At 45.1% G+C, this 18,107-nt stretch overlaps 1 protein-coding gene and 1 pseudogene across 1 annotated transcript; one reads left to right on the top strand and one right to left on the bottom strand.

Moving 5' to 3' along the window:
- Positions 1–3,841: 3,841 nt before the first annotated feature.
- Positions 3,842–5,437, bottom strand: Galnt12-ps3 (polypeptide N-acetylgalactosaminyltransferase 12, pseudogene 3; annotated as a pseudogene).
- Positions 5,438–15,467: 10,030 nt separating this feature from the next.
- LOC134482258 (disks large homolog 5-like) lies at positions 15,468–17,864 on the top strand. The gene is made up of 3 exons (XM_063274946.1): positions 15,468–15,658; positions 16,401–16,563; positions 17,729–17,864. Exons 1-3 carry the CDS (start codon positions 15,508–15,510, stop codon positions 17,862–17,864), a joined length of 450 nt encoding a protein of 149 aa, XP_063131016.1. The 5' UTR covers positions 15,468–15,507.
- Positions 17,865–18,107: the final 243 nt, after the last annotated feature.

Genomic DNA, 18,107 nt, shown 5'->3' with positions numbered 1-18,107 from the left:
TTCATGATGAAATATATCCTTGCTTTATCCTTGTGCTCACAAATTTAGCTTCCTTTATAATGACAAACAAAGGAGAAACACAGAAGTATTTCTCTAATACATTAGAGGAAATAGAACAATTCAGTATGGGAATGTAAAATGTTCAGGACACACAGAGTTTGATGCCTGTGGATTCCTTGAAATATAGCATCAACTATGACTGCACATTTAATGAATTCCACCAATTGTAGAAGAATGAACATTTTTAATATTTTTGTTGTTGGCTTGTTTGTTGTTATTGATAATGATGTTTTGCTGAGTTCATTTTGATATATATCATAGCTTCTTTTGGGCGGAGGTCTTACAGTTTGGAAATATTTCTTTTAGGCAATTTGTAGTGGATATTTTTATCTATATTTCAAATATTCTGTCCCTTTCCAGTTTCATCCCATAAAATCCCTATTCTCTCCCCAGAATGCCTACCTCTATGTGGGTGCTACCCCACATGCCTGTTGTCTCCCTCCCACCTCCCCATATTTGTTTTCATGCAATTCTGCCAGCGGCAAGCAGAGGGCAGTGGATTTCACTGGGATGTGATGTGACAGAGAATTGTTAATTGCCCCTTAGGTCCTCTGGGATTCAAATTCTGAAACAGATGAGCCATGTCTCCAGTCCCTGTCCTGGACTTTTGTAATGAATTCTATTATTTACAACTTGTCTGCCAATTCTGTGAGTTCATTGAGAGAGCATTTTCTAATTTGTCATTAATGATTTTTTTTAATGACCATTTACAGAAATTGTTAAACATTATTTCCCTGTGCACATTCACTAATGGGCTTATATTTGAAACAGATTTGAAAAACTAAAACACTATATTTAAAAAAACGTAATTCAAATGGGCTATATACATAAGCATAATACAGTTGAAGAAACTTAAATGACTTAGAAACTCATATTAAATATTTATTATCCTTGGACACTACAGAAATGCCAATCAAAATTATTCTGAGATATTGTTTCATACCTTTCATAACTTAGTTTAGTAACACATAAGAGAATTCACTCCTACTGGGTATGGAGCAAGGGGAACATTGAGAGTCTCCTGTAGATTTGCAATGCAAATTTCTGTAGCAACTTTGGAAATCAGAATGCAGTTTCTTCAGGAAGGTGGTAATGGGTAAACCTCAAGACACAACACCAAGGCATATATCCTAATGTTGACTCATCCTAGTATACACACCCTTTCTCCACCATGTTCAGTGAAGCTCTCTTATAATATTCAGAATTTGGAAATATTCAAGTGGTCCCTTACGAGATGAGTGCATAAAGAAAGAATGGTGCATTTCCAGACTAGATTGCTGATCAATAACTACAAAAAGGAAAAAGGAAAGCATGTAATTTTCAGGACAATGAATGGATATTGTAAAATCATCCTGGATGTGGTAATCCAGATCAATGAGGACAAATGGGATTCGTATTCACTTTAATCTGAATGTTAATTCTTCAATCTGTGTGACTGTGTGATCAGTTGAGTGTGAGGGTCTAGGGATGTTGGCCAGACTGTCCCCATTTAGGGAAGTACAAATTCACTCATGGATGCTGAGGGACAGTGTCAGGACAGGAATGTTGAATGTGAAGTACAGGGCGAGGGTGGCAGTGGAGGGAACATAGAGAGGGACAGCTGATATTGAGAGTCATTTGAGGCAGTGAACTGAAGCCTAATGGAGTAGAAATACAAATTATTTTTTCAAAATTTTTATCGAGGTAACTAAAGATTTATTATGGGTGCAAGGACAGAAGATAAAATATCGATTGGGTTCATCTATGTGAAATTTCAATAAAAATGAGTCACAAAACTTATGGAGTTCAATCTTCAGTTAATCTAAGTAACAGACAATGTATATCTGGTCCTTATGGAGACATATGTCAAAATCTCTGTTGAAAACATAAATATATTATCAATGTGCAAATGTGTTCTAGGCACTGTCCAACACTTTCCCTTCTATTAGCTTCTGCAGATCTGGGTTTATGTTAATGTCCTTGATCCACTTGGACTTGAAATTTGTAGAAAGAAATAGAAATGGATCAATTTGCACTCTGCTACATGCAGACCACCACTGAAGGTAGCGTCATTCTTAAAATGCTTTCTGTTTTCCATTCAGTTGTTTTGGAATCATCGTCAAAGATCAAGTGATCATAGGTGTGTGGGTTTATTTAAGGGTCTTCAATTCTAGTTCACTCCTCCACCTGTCTGTGTTACCATCACCACTAAGGTTTTTCTCACTGTTTCTCTGCAGTACATCTTCCTGCCGGAATGGCGATTTGCGCCGAAGTTCTTATATTGTTGAGAATTGTTTGGGCTGTTCTTTCTTTCTTTTTCTTTTTCTTTTTTTTTTTTTTGTGAAGAATTGAGTTGCATTTTGATGGAGATTTTTTAATCTGGAGACTGTTTTTTTTTAGATGACCTTTTTTTAACCATGTTCCTTCACGATGATCCCTGAACACAGGAAACCTCCCATCCTCTGAGGTCCTCTTTCATTGCATTCCTAAGAGACTTCTATTTCTTGCCATATGGTTTTTCACTTGCTCGGTTCGAGTTATGCCAAGATTTTTTTTTTTTGGAGAAATGCAGTGACACTTTTAATCAATCACACTTGTGTTTTCGCAATTGACCGGGACAAAAATAAGGTCCGCAGTCTACCTTCTGACTGATGTTGTCCTGAGACAGGGTCTCATGTAGCGCAGCCTCACCTCAAACTCTCTGTGTGGACAGTGATAACCCTAAACTTCTGATTCCCATGCCTCCACTTCCCAAGTGCAGGGATTAGGGGTGTGCAGACAAGCTGATTTCTGTAAATGGGGTTCTGGGAACTTAACCCAGGGCTTCATACGTGGTAGGCAGGCACTCTAGCCAGAGACCCACACCCTCAGGTCACTGTAGCTGATCTAGAACCACTGAGACATCAGGATTATCCATCATGGCCACAGCAGCTGCCTCATGACAAACTCTCAATAATCAGATACTATTTTAATAATTATATCTATTACCAAATACTATTATAGATAATATATTAAAAAATCAAATAGTATTTAGGGAAAAACTTTAAAGTTGAGTTTCATGTAGAACATTACGTTTCTCCCTGGAACTGTCATTTGTTGATTAAAAACTAGAAATGATATAAATGCTTTTTCCAGTCACAGTAGTTAAGTCCTCCTAAGTCACTAGACATCCTCCCACTAGACATTGCTGGAAATGCACACTCGCAAGTTTGTAGGACCTTGGCAAACCATATTCTTTCTTTGAGCTTTCAGAGATGGTGAGCCTGTTTGGGTCAGTCTGAGCGTTATGATGGAGGTTTGACTGTGGCATCAGCACATAAGCAAAAAGCATTCTTTCTTGTATAAATCTAGACTGTCCCACCCACTCACACCAAACGAAATTAAGACAGTATTTCTAGTGTCCATCTCATCCCCCTGAGAGAACTCTAACTTGATGACATTGAGGTATTACCAGTCGACATTTGAGGTATTACCAGTTTGTGTCAAGTATACTAAACACCCGGGAAGCTTCGTAAGTAACAAAGTAAAATATTTCCCCTTTCTGCTAATGAGAATAAAAGGCACCATGGGTAAAATGCAGTTCGTGCATTAAGCTTCCCAAATACCAAAGGCAGCATCTTAGGACGGCCCTTAGAAAACGGGATACTGGAAGACATTTTTAAAGTTTTCCAAATCTGTACAAATATAATTCACATTGTTGTGGAGTCCAACACATTCACAGATGACAACCACGTACTTTGTCCCTCTCACTGGGCACACAGCCCACAGCTGCGGTGGGCTCCTTCCCTGACAAGGCCGTGCACTATGACATGTGCTCCTTGAAGGACCACCTCTGGCTGTCTGAGTTGCTACAGTCTCGCAAGTTCGGAGCAAAGGCAGAGTTGAACTCCTCCTCTGTGGCCTCCACACATTTCCCGCTCTGCTTGTAGACTAACGTGCCGTCCTCCTGTAGGATGAACTCTTGATTCTCTGGAACGGTATCTTTCCAGAGATCCGGGATAAGGATCCTTCCCTTCCTCCACTGCTATGCAGACCTGGGGCTGGCGGGTGTTATACCGTATTTCTTGCCGGGATGTACACTCGAAAAACTGGTTCTGACCCATCCCGTGGCAGAGGTACAAAAGGACCTGGTGGCCTTCCACATTGTTTTCACTGGGAGGATTATAGTCCAGGCAGTACCCCCGTAGTCCTCTGTTCTCAAGCTTCCCGAAGAAACCAGGCCTGTCCTCTGGCACATGCAGTTCTGGGTACAGTGTAGCCAGGAACCGCTTTAAGTCTTCACACTGGAGCTTGGGCTGAAGCTTCTTTCTCTCTGTCAGCTCCCCAGAGGGTTCCAGGCGGGCTGGGGGTTTCGGGGGTGGTAGAGTTCTTTAAGTTCATCCGTCCACACTTCTGCAGCTCGGACACTGTTGGCTAGAGCCTTGCTGCGTGAATAGGGAGCTTGCTTAGGGAAGACGTGGCCCACGTGGGAGTAAGGGTGTGTTTCCAGAGTCACCACACTGCCAGATCCTAAAGGAGAATTCAAGGTTTTCTCCTCCCCAGACTTCCATTCCGGTATCATAAGACCCCAGGTATTCAAAATATCTCTTACTCACAACAAACAGTCCCCCAGCCATAGTTGGAGACCTGATAATGTCAATAGGAGTCCGCATCAACTTCCGCTCCCGCCAAGGGACCACCTGCCACGTGAATACTAGGCGCCAGTCAAAGCCACCAATCTGGGGCTCTCCGGAGTTGCCCAGGTACTCAGAGGTGTTCCAGTCAATGACATCGATAACCGGGCACACCACGGCCGACTCCTTCTCGTGGATCCTCTGCAGCAGGGACTCCAGCCACCCCTCATGACAGTCACAGTGACAGTCCAGAAACCTCAGCACTTCGCCCCTGGCCGCAAAGGCTCCCAGTAGCCGGCTTGCACTAGGTCCTCTCTTGCTAGCAGGGATCAGGTGCACCTAGGGCAGCTGTGAAGCTCTTGACCAGGGGCTCCTTCAGGTGATCTCTGTCGCTGTAGTCATCTACCAGAATGACCTCCTCCAGCAGGATATCAGGGGAAGTCTCGAGAACACTGTAAACTGTCTGAAGGAGTGTGGACCAGGCTTCATTATAAAATGCTATGACAACGGATGTCTTGGGCAGGTTATCATAATCATACCCGCAGGCCACGGAAGCGGGAACCTGGCATCCTGAAAAGGTGCTCAGACAAGCACAGGGCTCCGGGCTGCACTCCTACCTCCAGTGGCGCCAACCAGCTATGGGCCCTCAGCGCCACCCTACAACTAACTACCTGGTGGCCGGCTATGCTGCTTAGCCCAGCTAAGACGCGCACTCGCACCACCCGCCTTGCTGCTCACGCCCTACTTACCCTCTGGGCAAGGCCCACGTCCCTGCCTGTGCCCATGCCACCCCAGTCCACGCCCTACGGCTTCCAGCCCATGGAGTTTTGCTGAAGCACAAGGGGGTGGACGAGGGCACGGAGACCCGCTACCGCAAGTAAGGGTAGTAGCCCACCTCAGAAGATGTCCAGTGTTGGGAGAAAGCTAAGCCACCCGGGGCGACAGAGGATGGCAGCAGCGGTGCTCTCAAGGTCCCCGGCTCCCCTGCCTACAACCCGCAGCTGGAGCCCTGTGACAAGTTTGCAGAGCATGTTCCTGCCATGCACAGAGGCTCCCAGGAGCCATCAGGGGAGCCCGCCAAAGGAGTGGACCCAGGGCGCTGGAGCTGGAGAGTGGCAGGATGGTGGACTGTGGGCGCCTGGTGCATTGGTTAGACATGGCTGGTCAGGGCACCCTCCGCGGATGGCGCTGTTCTTCAGGCCCCGCGGCTGATGCAAGGCGCTGCTGGGGCACTGCCTTGCCACCCAGCTTGGTAACACGCTGCTGAGCATATGGGAAAAGGCCTGGTGGCCTCCTGCCCTGTCAAGGGTGTGCACCTCCTGCAGGCAGCCTTTGCTGTGCTCTGAGGGAGCTGGAGCTGGCCTCCTAGTGCAGGGCACCCAGGGCTTCTTTGGGGTGAGCTGGGGCAGTTGTGTCAGCAGGCAGCAGCCCAGGCCAGCCTCTCCAGAGTGCACAGGTCCCTCTCCTACAAAGACATGGAGGCTGCTCTAGCCAAGGTGGGCCCTCGGGCTCCTCCCAAGGAGCTGTATTCATTATTTGAGTGGGACAAACTGTATGGGTCCTGACACTGAGGGTGGCAGAGGAAGTCAACTCTGCCTGGGGCGTGGGGGGACTGAGGTGGAGATGTCTTTGGCCAAAGGAGTGATGAATGTGGGGTGGGAGAAGAAAGGCTCTCCTGGTGGATTTTTTTTTAAATGGGAAGGAAATTGCCTGCAGATTGATGCCATAAGCGCTGGTGGACTCAAGTTTTTCCTATTTATTGTGGACAGGAGGTTCGCCATCTCTGCTGGGCAGACCAGACACACCTGACATGAGTTGGCATCGGGGCCTAAGGAACTCCTGCTCTCTCTCCTTAACCTCTGTCTCTTGTCCTCTGGACCACACCCTACTTTCCCATTCTACTTTCTCAGTACTGGCCTAGTTTCCTCCTCAGGGTTTTGTCACTTACCCCTTCCTTTTCAGCTCCTCCTTCCCACCCCCATCTATCACCCTCTGCTTCTGTCTCTGCCTCACCCTGTGTCTCCCTGACGCTGTGCTTTAACCCACCCTCCCTCATGTTCTGATTAACACTGCAGAGACTCTTGGCAGAAGTTCTTTTTCCCTGGAGGCTGAGAAAGGTGGACCAGGTACCCCAGGCCTCCTCTGTACCCTACCCACCTGATATCTTGGGGTCTTAGGGGTGGGACAAGGATAAAAACTACCCAAAGAAGGCTTTTGTTTTGCTCTTTGGTTTGTTCATTTTTTTTTTTTGAGGGGAAGTCCCAGAAATGCAGGTTGCTTAATAATTTAGGTCTCTTATTTTTGTAATATGTATTTTGTATTTGATGTGTTTTGTTTTATTTTGACAATTCAGGAAGAAACTGACCTCAGAAAGAGTGTTTGAGTTTGGCTGCTCTCCTATTACCACAAGCCCCGTCCCTGGGGAGTAGATTCTCCCAGACCAGAGAGGTTTGGGCTAATGAGGAAGACCAGACATGAGCCCCATACTGCTGTTCCAGTGATAGAAACAATGTATCTAAGAGCTTCCTCCCCAGGACTAGCTTGCAAGCAAGAGGTGAGGATGGGTCAGAGGCCCCAGAGGAAGGGGCTTGCTGCTTTCTTGCCATTCTCCACCTTGGGCCCCAGTCCTCAGCTTCCAGTGGTCTGCAAACCTTCCAGAGAGTTGGGGTACTCTTGTCCATTTCCTGCCTTAGAGATGACCCAGGCAGAAGGTTCTCAGGCTATGTGACTGAAAGTAGGTTCTGTCAGAGATGCTCAATAAAAAGCTAAGAGGATTTCCTCAGGCATGAATGTGATCTGGCCACAAGTCTGGCTGGGCAAACTATTGATTACTAGGACCCAGGCCACCTGTGACAAGGCAGAGCAGTGCCCTGGAAAGGTTTCTGTGTCTCTATGTGGGGATGTCTACTTGTCCCTGTGGAGTGCTGGGTCTGGCTAGACCTGGAGGGCCTGGAGGCAACTGGGTGTTTTCCTATGATTCTGGTCCAGAGCCCTTCTCTGCAAACCACATCCCTCCTGCTCCTTCTCTTGACAAGGCTTCACCTCCTTGGCCCCTCAGGCCATTTCACAATCTTTGGTGCAAGAAAGGACCCCCTCCCCCCATCTTTGTCCCACCTTAACCTCCCTGCTTTGCCCCTACAGCTCCTACCCGTCATTTTCTGGATGCTCAGGCTGCCATGAGAGACATGGCAGGGGCGGAGTGCTGAGGGCAGATGTGAGCAGAGGAGGGTGAACAGGGGAGTTGCTGTGTCCCCTTCATGTTTGTTCTCTGCAAGCCGCTCCTTGGAGCCAGCCAACCAAGTGCAGGACTGGATACCTCAAAGTAGCCTCGAGTGATGCTGCAGATGACCCTCCATGGGGCACAGAGTAGGGGAATCTCTAAGATCTTGGGGTGGGGGTGGGGATACCAGGGCAGGGAAGTGAGGTTGGGAACCCAGCTGTCCTTTCAGGCAGCAGCATCACAAGGGGCTAGGTAAGAGATAATGGACCAGTACCTAAGGTCCCCACACTTGCTTTGCTGGGCTCTTTCTGTTTCCAGGTTTGGAAGCTTTTCACAAGAAGATAGTCCCCAGCGGCAGCACCTACCCCACGAGCATGGGGCAGGATGGCAGGGCAGAATGGCAGGGCAGGTTGAGCCCTAGCAATGTTGGGGTCATAGCAAAGAATCCAGGGATAGAGCACAGGGGAGGGCACACTGGCCCTCCATCCCCTCTGCTAACATTGGTTTGGGATCCTCTCTCAGTTGTGACACATTTCTACCTCATTTTGCTGTATCTTGTACATCCTGTTTATCTCCTGTCTGATGATGCTCTGTAGTTATGGTCTGTCTGCCTCAGAAGAGACTGTATTTTAAAAGAAAATGTTGTGCAGTACTAAAGATTAAGAAAAAGAAATAGAAACACAGAGAAAGATACAAAGAATCAAGAAAACCAAGAACCGGTTCTTTGAAAACCTCAGTAAGATAGAGAAACCTTTAGACAAACTAATTCAAAGTCACAACGATTGTATCCAAAGTAACACAATCTGTAATGAAAGGGGAAAAATACCAACAGAAAATGAGGAAACTAAAAAATCATGACTCACCAGAACTGGGAAATCTAGAAAAAATGTGAAATTATACACAGATACCATGTACAAAGTTAAGTCAAGTTCAGTTAAACTATGTAACCAGTTCCATAACATAAACTGTCCTCCTTTTAACCCTCCCAACAAAGTAGCCCTGTCCATAGGAGGCCTCTAAGTCTCTAATCTGGAGGGAGAGTGTACAAAACATTTTTGAGGCTTTACAGACAGATGATTTGGTTCCAATCATAGAACTTCTATATGTCTCCAAACATTTCCATCCATAGGATCATGAAAGAAATGTTAGTGCAAAGTGTGTGTAACCACTCACCGTAGTCATGCAATCCCTGTCCAAGCTAATGAACCCTGCAGCATCCGGCTGGCCCACAAGTCACCTCAGAGAAAGGAGGCTCACACATCTGCTGCATTGCAGGCTCACTGCTGGCTCTGAGTTATGAAAACAGAGTTAAGCAAAGGATAAAAGGCTAGAACTTATATGCGCAGATATAATTTGAAAATAATCTGGATATGATAAAAAAAGAAAAACGGCTTGTAAGTGGACATGCCGGGTGGTACGCAACTTAAATCCCGGCACTCAGGAGACATGAGCAGATGGATCTCTGTGGGTCTGAGGATAGCCCAGTCTACACTGCAGGTTCCAAGAAAGCTAGGGCTACCCGTTGAGACCCTGCCTCAAAAATACATAAATAAATACATACATACATACATACATACCTAATCTATAGGACTGAGGATGGGTCAACCAGTAAAGAATGTGCTTTGCTAGCATTAGGACCGGAGGTGGATTCGCAGAACTCATGTTGAAAACAACAATAAACAAAATCAAAAACAAAAAGACAAAACCAAGAGAGGCAGTGAGTTCCCTAGGACTTTCTGGCCAGCAGTCTAGACTATGTGGCAAGTAAATTCTAAGCCAGCAGGAGACCATGTAGATGGCATCCCTAACGTGACACTCAAGGTTGTCCTCTCTCCTGCACACAAGTGCACCTGTGTGCGCACACACACACACACACACACACACACACACACACACACACACTAATGAAAACAATACTAAAAAGAAGAGAAATTTTCTGAGCCTTTAACAAAATGTTTTGTCTCCTGTAGCAGGCAGGAGAGAGTGTACCAATGGGGAACGCAGGACACAGGACTGCAGCCAGCATCAGCAGGATGAAAAGGAGGCCAACACTGGGAGCTCAGCCCATGCAGCATGAGAGATGGAGGGGGAGGGGAGGGCCAGAGCAGCTTTACCAGTGAGGGGGTGAGGGGTGTGAACCAGCAGAGGAAGACCAGCCCAGGGGAGTTTAGGGAGACATCAACTGGAGCTCCCACTCCCCACCAGGACACTCATAGAGGTTTATCTCTCCTCCCAGGCACCCACCTTGGCTCCTTGGCAGACTCCACAAACTTCTTCCCAGAGAACAACAGGGTTTGATGAGCGATGTTAGGGTTACTCCCTACATCATTATTTTACCATATCATCACTACTACATTTCAGAGAGTGCAGTATAATTTGTTATTGCTCAAATTAATGTAACATAGATGCTAGAGAAAATACAATGAACTGAGCAAGCCTGTGTGGCCCTCTCTGTGCCAGTACCCAGGAGAGTGTTCCTCATCTTATTCCCCTTTTCAGGTAACTTTACATATCTCAGACTGAGGCCATCTCTATATAGGAAAAAACACAATGTTTTGTGCAGAAACCATCAACTGCAGAAGTCATAGTGTAAGTTCTGCTTACTATTTAGAAGAAACCGTGAAGAAGAATTTCGATCACATGGGCAATGGGTACAATTTCCTGAACGAAACACCAATGGATTATGCTCTATGATCAAGAATCAACAAACGGGATCTCATAAAACTGCAGAGTTTCTGTAAGGTAAAGGACACTGTGATTAGGACAAAATGGCAACCAACACATTAGGAAAAGATTCTTTACCAATTTATTTGATACAGGGCTCATATCCAAAATCTATAAAGAACTCAACTAGTTAGACTGCAGAGAGCCAAAGTACCCTATTAAAAATGGGGTACAAAGCTAAACAAAGAATTCCCAGCTGAGGAATATCGAATTCCTGAGAAGCACCTAAAGAAATGCTCAACATCTTTAGTCATCAGGGAAATGCAAATCAAAACAACCCTGAGTTCCACCTCACACCAGTCAGAATGGCTAAGACCAAAAACTCAGATGGCAACAGATGCTGGTGAGGATGTGGAGAAAGAGGACCACCCCTCCATTGTTGGTGGGATTCCAAACTGGTACAAGCATTCTGAAAATCAGTTTGGAGGTTCCTCAGAAAATTGGACATTGCAGTACCTGAGGACCCAGCTATATCACTCCTGGGCATATTCCCAAAAGATGCTCCAACATGCAAGAAGGACACGTGCTCCACTATGTTCACAGCAGCCTTATTTATAATAGCCAGAAGCTGGAAAGAACCCAGATGCCCTTCAACAGAGGAATAGATAAGGGAAATGTGGTACATCTACACAATGGACTACTACTCAGCTATCAAAAACGATGACTTCATGAAACTCATAGGCAAATGGATTGAACTAGAAAATATCATCCTGAGTGAGGTAACCCAATCACAGGAAAACAAACATGGTATTCACTCACTGATAAGTGGGTATTAGCCCAAAAGCTTAAATTATACAAGCTACAATCCACAGACAACATGAATCTCAAGAAGAACAACCAAAGTGCACATGCTTCACTCTTTCTTAAATGGGGGAACAAAAGCATTCATAGGAGGGGGTATGGAAGCAAAGTTTGGAGCAGAGACTGCCTCACATTGGTATACAGCCCATATATATGACCACCAAAACTAGATAAGATTGATAAAGCTAAGAAGTACATGCTGACAGGAGTCAGATGTAGCTGTCTCCTGAGAGGCACAGCCAGAGCATGTCAAATAGAGGCCAACGCTAGCAGCAAACCATTGAGCTGAAAGCAGGATCCCCGTTGGGGAATTAGAGAAAAGATTCAAAGAGCTGAAGGGGCTTGCAACCCCATAAGAACAACAATGCCAACCAAGAGCTTTCAGGGATTAAGCCACTACCCAAAGACTATACATGGACTGACCCAGGGCTCCAGCTGCATGTGTAGCAGAGGACAGCCTTGTTGGGCACCAGTGGAAGGAGAAGCCCTTGGTCCTGCCAAGGCTGGACCTTCCAGTTTAGGGGAATATGGGGGGAGGAAGGTGGGCAGACGGGTAGGGAAACCCTTAGAGAAGAATGGAAGGGGGATTCGATAGGGGACTTCTGTTTGGGGATCCAGGAAAGGGAATAACATTTGAAATGCACATAAAAAATATGCAATAAAAGACAAAAGGGAACTTGGCCTGCCTAGTGTACTGTGATTGCTGTAGCACCCTGTGAACCTACCTTTCTTTCAGCATTAACACATTTACCGTGTAAGGTCCGACACTTCAGTGAACATATGAGGACAGAATGACACCCAGCGTCCCGCTACTAAAATAAACCAAATACTAACCCTAACTTACTGAATACGTTTGGCGGTTGGTGTTTTCTGTAAAAAACTCTCTTTTTATCTTGCTATAAACACAAGTGTTGGGCCCTACCCTGGGGTGTTTCCCTTCCCCCTGGCTGAGCCTTTCAGCCTGCTGTGGCCAGAGGTTGTTGATGACCTTGGCAGCTGCTCTTGCCCTGTTTTGGGGTGGGGACTTTCCAGGACGTTATTTCCTGGTTCCTGGTGGGGTCTTCCACCTGCTACTTTGAGACGCGTCTAGTACTTTACCACTGCTTTTGCCTCTTGTATGTAAGGAAATCTCAGTAAAGCCTGGACGGCTTTCTCGCAGGCCCACGACCGGTTCTAGTGTGGTAATGATGCAGGGGTCCCAAATGGAGGTTCCACTGGGATTGGAGAGGACAACTCAATGAGATCATGCCAGGAATCCGGCCGGTGAAAAAGGAGGGATATAGAGGGGAAAATGGGCCACAAAAGGCCTCAGTAATCAAGATCCAGAAGGACCACCAGAATTGAAATCATGTGCAACGAAAAATAAAGATTTGGGCTAGTGGTGAGTAAACCTTGTAAAAAGCGACAAGGGAATGATGATGTTTTTTGTGTATGTGTTCTTTTAGAGTTATGCTAAAACCTAAAGAAGTGATGTCAATTCTCATAGATGCTTTTAGTCTTTGGACCCTGACTAGAGACCGTTTATACCCTAGACAAGAGAGAAAATGGGTTTAAGAGAAAAACAGTCCTTCTGGACTCTCCACAGATGCTTTGGTGAAAGAAGGAAAATGAGCTTAAGCTTTTTTGGAGCTCTCCTGGGGACAGAAGGAGGGAGGCAGACGTCCTGGCTCCTTGCTGGCTCCTATTGGAGAAGTGCTTATCTCTGGTTCTGGGTCCTTTAAGTACGATATCTGGGACCTTTTGGTGGGACACCATCTAGCTCCTTCCCTCTATGTCTGTTGTCTGTCCTTGGTGCACCAAGCTGTCCACGGATGTCAATTTATGTCTGGGTTTTTGCTTCTCGTTGCTTGAATGTTTTGTGTTTCAGGTTTAAGAGAAAAAAAATGGTGAAAACTTTAAATGCTGGTTGATTCCCCCCTTGATTTAGTTTTAAGTCCTTTCAAGAAAGAAACAAATAAATAAAAAGAGTTTCAATTGACCTTTGGAGCCCTGCATCCTAGATAACTGGTTATCTCTGGTGTTAACTGTCATGCATGTCTCTGACTGAATCCGGCCTCAATGGAGGAATGTAGCTAGGAGCATAGGTCTGTCCACTGGGGAAGCTCCCCAGGGGGCTGGCTAAATGTCTACACTAGCTGGCCTTCAAGGTGCCAGCAGCTTCAAAGCTTCTATGGTAATGGAGCTGATGTCTGTTTCTCTTAGAAAAATCTTAGATTGTGATTACTGGATTCAACAGGTAATAAGGTGCTTCTTTTAAAAATGACAGCTACAAAAAGTAAGAATGGTGTTTGATCTAAATACTAAAGTTATGTGTAATCACTTCATTTTTTTCTGTTTGGTTTTAAATATATAATACGCTCTACATTTCTTGGCTATAGGTTACTGGCTTTTAGGTTATTGGGTATGGTTAAAAATTTGTAACATTGGTAACAGAAAGTTGGCTTAAAACTGGAGTCATTCTAGACAACAAGTGCCATGAGCCAACCCAGGGGAACAGGTCTAGATTGGGATACTATTTGAATATAACTCTTATCATGGAAACCGGACTTATAAAAGAATTTAGGGCAATGTCTCTTTGTTGGGGTATTAGAGCCTGCAGCATCGTTCGTTCATATGCAAGGCTTGGCCGTCATACTTTATAGCATGAGGAATGGACTTGGTGTTTTGGAGAGACTGGATTTTGGAGGATAGATAGTTTGGTGGAGGGTGAATGTTGCTTTCCAAAGTTATGGCTGTGCTCAGGTGTTATAAGGGAAACTTAAAGAGTGTGGTTAATGATTGCCAGTGTTACATTGGCTACAGTTTACAGTTCGATCACAGAGAGATGCAGGATTCTAACTCACACATATTTGTAATTAAGGAAAAATCAAATAGGTGGAGATTGTTATGAAGGGTTGATGAGGCTATGGAACTTATAAGAGCATTGCAGCCTGGTTGCTTACTGCAACTGCTATTTCAAGAAATACATATAGAATTATTATAGGGTTAAGAGATTGTTTTTATGCTGTTTCTTGCACTCTTGGGTTGTTGTGAAATATTTCATTTCTTGTGTTTCTTTGGGTTTTGTTTGACTTGCCCATACTTTTGTATGTCTTTTTGAAAGAAAAATGTATTCATTTTTATTTATTTTGGTGAATTGTTCTTTGGATGACTTTTGTCTGTGGTTCCTCTGAATGCAGTTCCCTCGGTGGCCAGATGAGGGCACCAGATACCGAGTTATAAATGATGGTTGAGCACCCTGTAGGTCCTCTGAGTGAAGCCAGCAGGTTGCCCAGGTCAAACTCCAGTTCTAGCTCCTGTGCACCATGATGTGCTACAGCTTCTCTGCTTCCTCCTGCTCTTCCTTGGCCAGCAGCACCTCTGCATTCTGCCCCTCCATGGCTCTCGCTGGGTCTCAGGTCCCTCACTTTTGGGGATTTTAACTTTTAAGAATGGACAGAAAGTTTACAGTTTGATGTTTGTCCTAGATGTGAGCACCTATGTTGCCAGAAAAAGCGAGGTTCCATTGCACAAAATGGGATTGTAAGACAGAGATTTCAGGAAAAAACATGGGTGAATATTTTGAAACCATTCCTCCTCCCAAGGCACAGTCCATGAAACAACATTCTCCAACTTGCATACATTTAAAGGTGTAGGAAAAGAAATATTGGCCTCTAGGGAACAGAAAAAATTGTGGGAATTGGATTATATGTCACACACATGGACCCTGGATCCTGGGTTTATACATTTCAGGAAGAAGAATATTCATCATCCAAGGTCTTTAGATTTTGGCTGTTAACAAAGATGTTCTGTCCATATCCAGGCTTTAACCAACTCTCCCTCTCCCCAGCAACTGAGTTGTAATGAAGCAGTGAGAACTCTGAAGTTGTGGAAGGAGAGTGTGCGAATGGGTGTTCCCTGGCTCAAAAGTGATTCTCTGGAAAAGCCACTGCAGAAACTGGTCAATCTGGGTGGAGGTAGTCAGCAAGTAAGCTATGGCATTTCCCAGTAACATCACCGGTAGTGTCTTCCCTGGAAATTCTCTTGTATCCAGGAAACACTAGAATGTTCTGTGATGTCAGCAGTGTTGCGGTGACACCAACTGCCTGAGCCATTTCCCTTCATTTCCTAATGGGTTCCCGAGGAGGCATGTTCTCCAGGATCCTCAGTCTCTTTCGGAGGGACAATCATATCCGTGCAGAGACCAGACCAAGGCAGAGGGAGGCCAGCCTTCTATCACGTTGGAGAACAAGACGAATGGAAAGGTCCTTGAGAAGGTCACGTGAGTACTGGGCAGGGCAAGGGGAGCTTCCTGGAGGAGGTTGGCTTGAGCTGGTCCTTCCAGGAGTAGGACGTATGATTTAGAGCCTCAGTCTTCCTAAATGGCTGACCCAGACACAACAATTTCTGATCATTAGTTTGACAGAGAACCAAGAACTGTTATATGTCAAGGGGCTTTCCTTGGATCTCTTTAATGTCATGGGCAGTGTCAAAGAATACCAGAATGAGCGTCTGTAAGAATAACTAAGTGTCTCTCTCAGGATAGGCTGTGGAAGCACTTCATTCTCAGCTGTGTCCTGTAGATTACGTGGGTAATTGATGCCAAGAGGGATACTCTCCTGGTCATATATCATGGTCTCAGTTACTTTGTACTTGAACACACGTGACTAGGGATTCAAGATGTTAAACAGTTTGGACTCAAGGACTTACCTGCCTCACATCATACATTAGGTTAGAAGGTCCTCGAATTCTTCTTGTTTAGGCCAGCTTTAGAATTTGAGTGCAGAAGAATGGCTGTAGGAGGTGTGGTCTATATCTATGATGGCATATGTCACCATATGTCTATGATGGTGGGGAACAGGGACTGAGCTGAGTTCAGCTTAAAGATAGCTTTCTTGCTCTGTCAGGGAGTCACTGTATCTGTAGAACTGTTCATCCTCAGACTTCTGTTTTAGACTAAGCATAGTTTTTCTTGACACTATATCCACATATATGCCTGTTTACTGGTGTTTATCTACCTACAGAGTCTGATCAGAAGGCATCATCCCAACCCTCCACGACACCTGTTGAGGCGGAGAGAATGAAGCGTTTGGAGAACCTCAAAACTGATCTCCACAAGATGCAAAAGGAGAGAGATGAACTCAGGAGAATCCTGGCAGATTACCCAGGAAAGAATTTAAATGACAGGTAGTCACAGTACAAGTTCTGTTAAATCCACATTTCCTCACATCACAGTAGGCTACAACTCCAGGGTGGGCTCATGGTCAAAATCACTTTCCTGATTGCATCAGAATGTGAAGATCAGATGGGAATGAGATGGTGGCACAGGCTGTTTGATTCCTACAAACGTAAATCATAGCCTGTGGCCTGAGTCACAGTCTGGGAATAAGGGTAGTAGTGTGTGAGCTCTCATTGTGTGGTTTAAGTAGCCTGGACAGTTGTTGGGTTGTGGGAATTTCTAGGTGCTCTGATTATGACCAATCATTGTTGTAATTGACGTGGAGGTGCTTTGGGTTCAATAGGTCCTGTGAAGAGCTGGAGGGACCCAATCCCTCTTGCTGCCTCACGTGTGTGACTGCACTGTCAACAGGGTATCATTGCTTTTCTCTGATTTTATTGATTGTATTTTGAGATAATGCCACACTCTTGTATTTATTTGGCATTCTAATTGTATGAGAGAGAGAGAGAGAGAGAGAGAGAGAGAGAGAGAGAGAGAGAGAGAGAGAGAAAGTGTTTTGTGTGAGTTTGTGTGTGTGTATGCATGTGTGAGTGCGTTTGTGTGTATCATTTAAGATCTGGGTATTCTGTGTTCTGATTTGGCCTGAGAATTATCCTGTGTCAATTTTCATGGCATGATAATGATGTGGCTGACAGCCTCACTTTGAACAGTACAACATTTCACATCTGCTCAGGTGGACGCACATGGGAATCTCCTGGTGTGTGCTATAAATTCTTTTCCCTGTAAATACTGTTCATGTTCCTTTGGGTTTTCATGTAGCAATAGATTGTATGATTGAGAATTGTTACCTAAGAACAGGAGAATAGTCTTCATGGGTTTAAGTTGGAGCCTGGATGGTGGCACAGGACCCTCGAATGTTCTTGGCAAGCTAGTCTATTCCTTCAAACCCTGTCAGGGAGCTCAAGCAAATCAGCTCCCTGCTTTTGTTTCCTGGCACTGCTGTCCCTGTGTCCATAATAATAAACTGAATAAATACCAAATGCACACAGTACCAAGGACTAAGGGCGTGGCATGTCCTAGGCTGGAGTAGTTCAGGATTCAGTCTAAATTCATGTAATTCTTGATTCCTTCATTCATAATGTTATTTGATCCTTGGACCACGCCCTGCCACAGGAACAAGTTTGAGTCTGAGATGCTCATGATGCAGCACGAGGAAGTGATGACCGACATGAAGAAAATGAGCGAGCAGATCAATAGAGCTTTGGTCAAATGTAAAAACCTTACACTGGAAAATGACTGGTACTGGTGAGTAACTTACAAGGTTGTGACCCCAGCACTAGGCACAGCATGTGTCAGCCCATTCTTATCTTTGAAATAAAGTGAGGATCAGGCTTTATAGTGTTTGAAGCATACCAGGAAGCCTGTCTCTAAGGAAGGCTCTAGGATTTTTACCTCTTGTAGATAGTTTGAACAAATGGAAAGAGACTGTGAGATTCATCAGTCATTGTCCTTCCCAAATAGGGATCCTGTACATAAAAAATGTGTGCACAAT

This window comes from Rattus norvegicus, chromosome 15 (assembly GCF_036323735.1).
Source record: "Rattus norvegicus strain BN/NHsdMcwi chromosome 15, GRCr8, whole genome shotgun sequence".
Classification (NCBI taxonomy): Eukaryota; Metazoa; Chordata; class Mammalia; order Rodentia; family Muridae; genus Rattus; species Rattus norvegicus.
This window is presented reverse-complemented; position numbering and strand designations above follow the sequence as displayed.

Excerpts from the sequence above, each read along its gene's own strand:
- LOC134482258 (XM_063274946.1), top strand. The coding sequence starts at position 15,508 with ATGGGTTCCCGAGGAGGCATGTTCTCCAGGATCCTCAGTCTCTTTCGG. Across the intron at positions 15,659-16,400 it reads AAGGTCCTTGAGAAGGTCAC|AGTCTGATCAGAAGGCATCA; the intron begins GTGAGTACTGGG and ends ATCTACCTACAG. Across the intron at positions 16,564-17,728 it reads GGAAAGAATTTAAATGACAG|GAACAAGTTTGAGTCTGAGA; the intron begins GTAGTCACAGTA and ends GCCCTGCCACAG.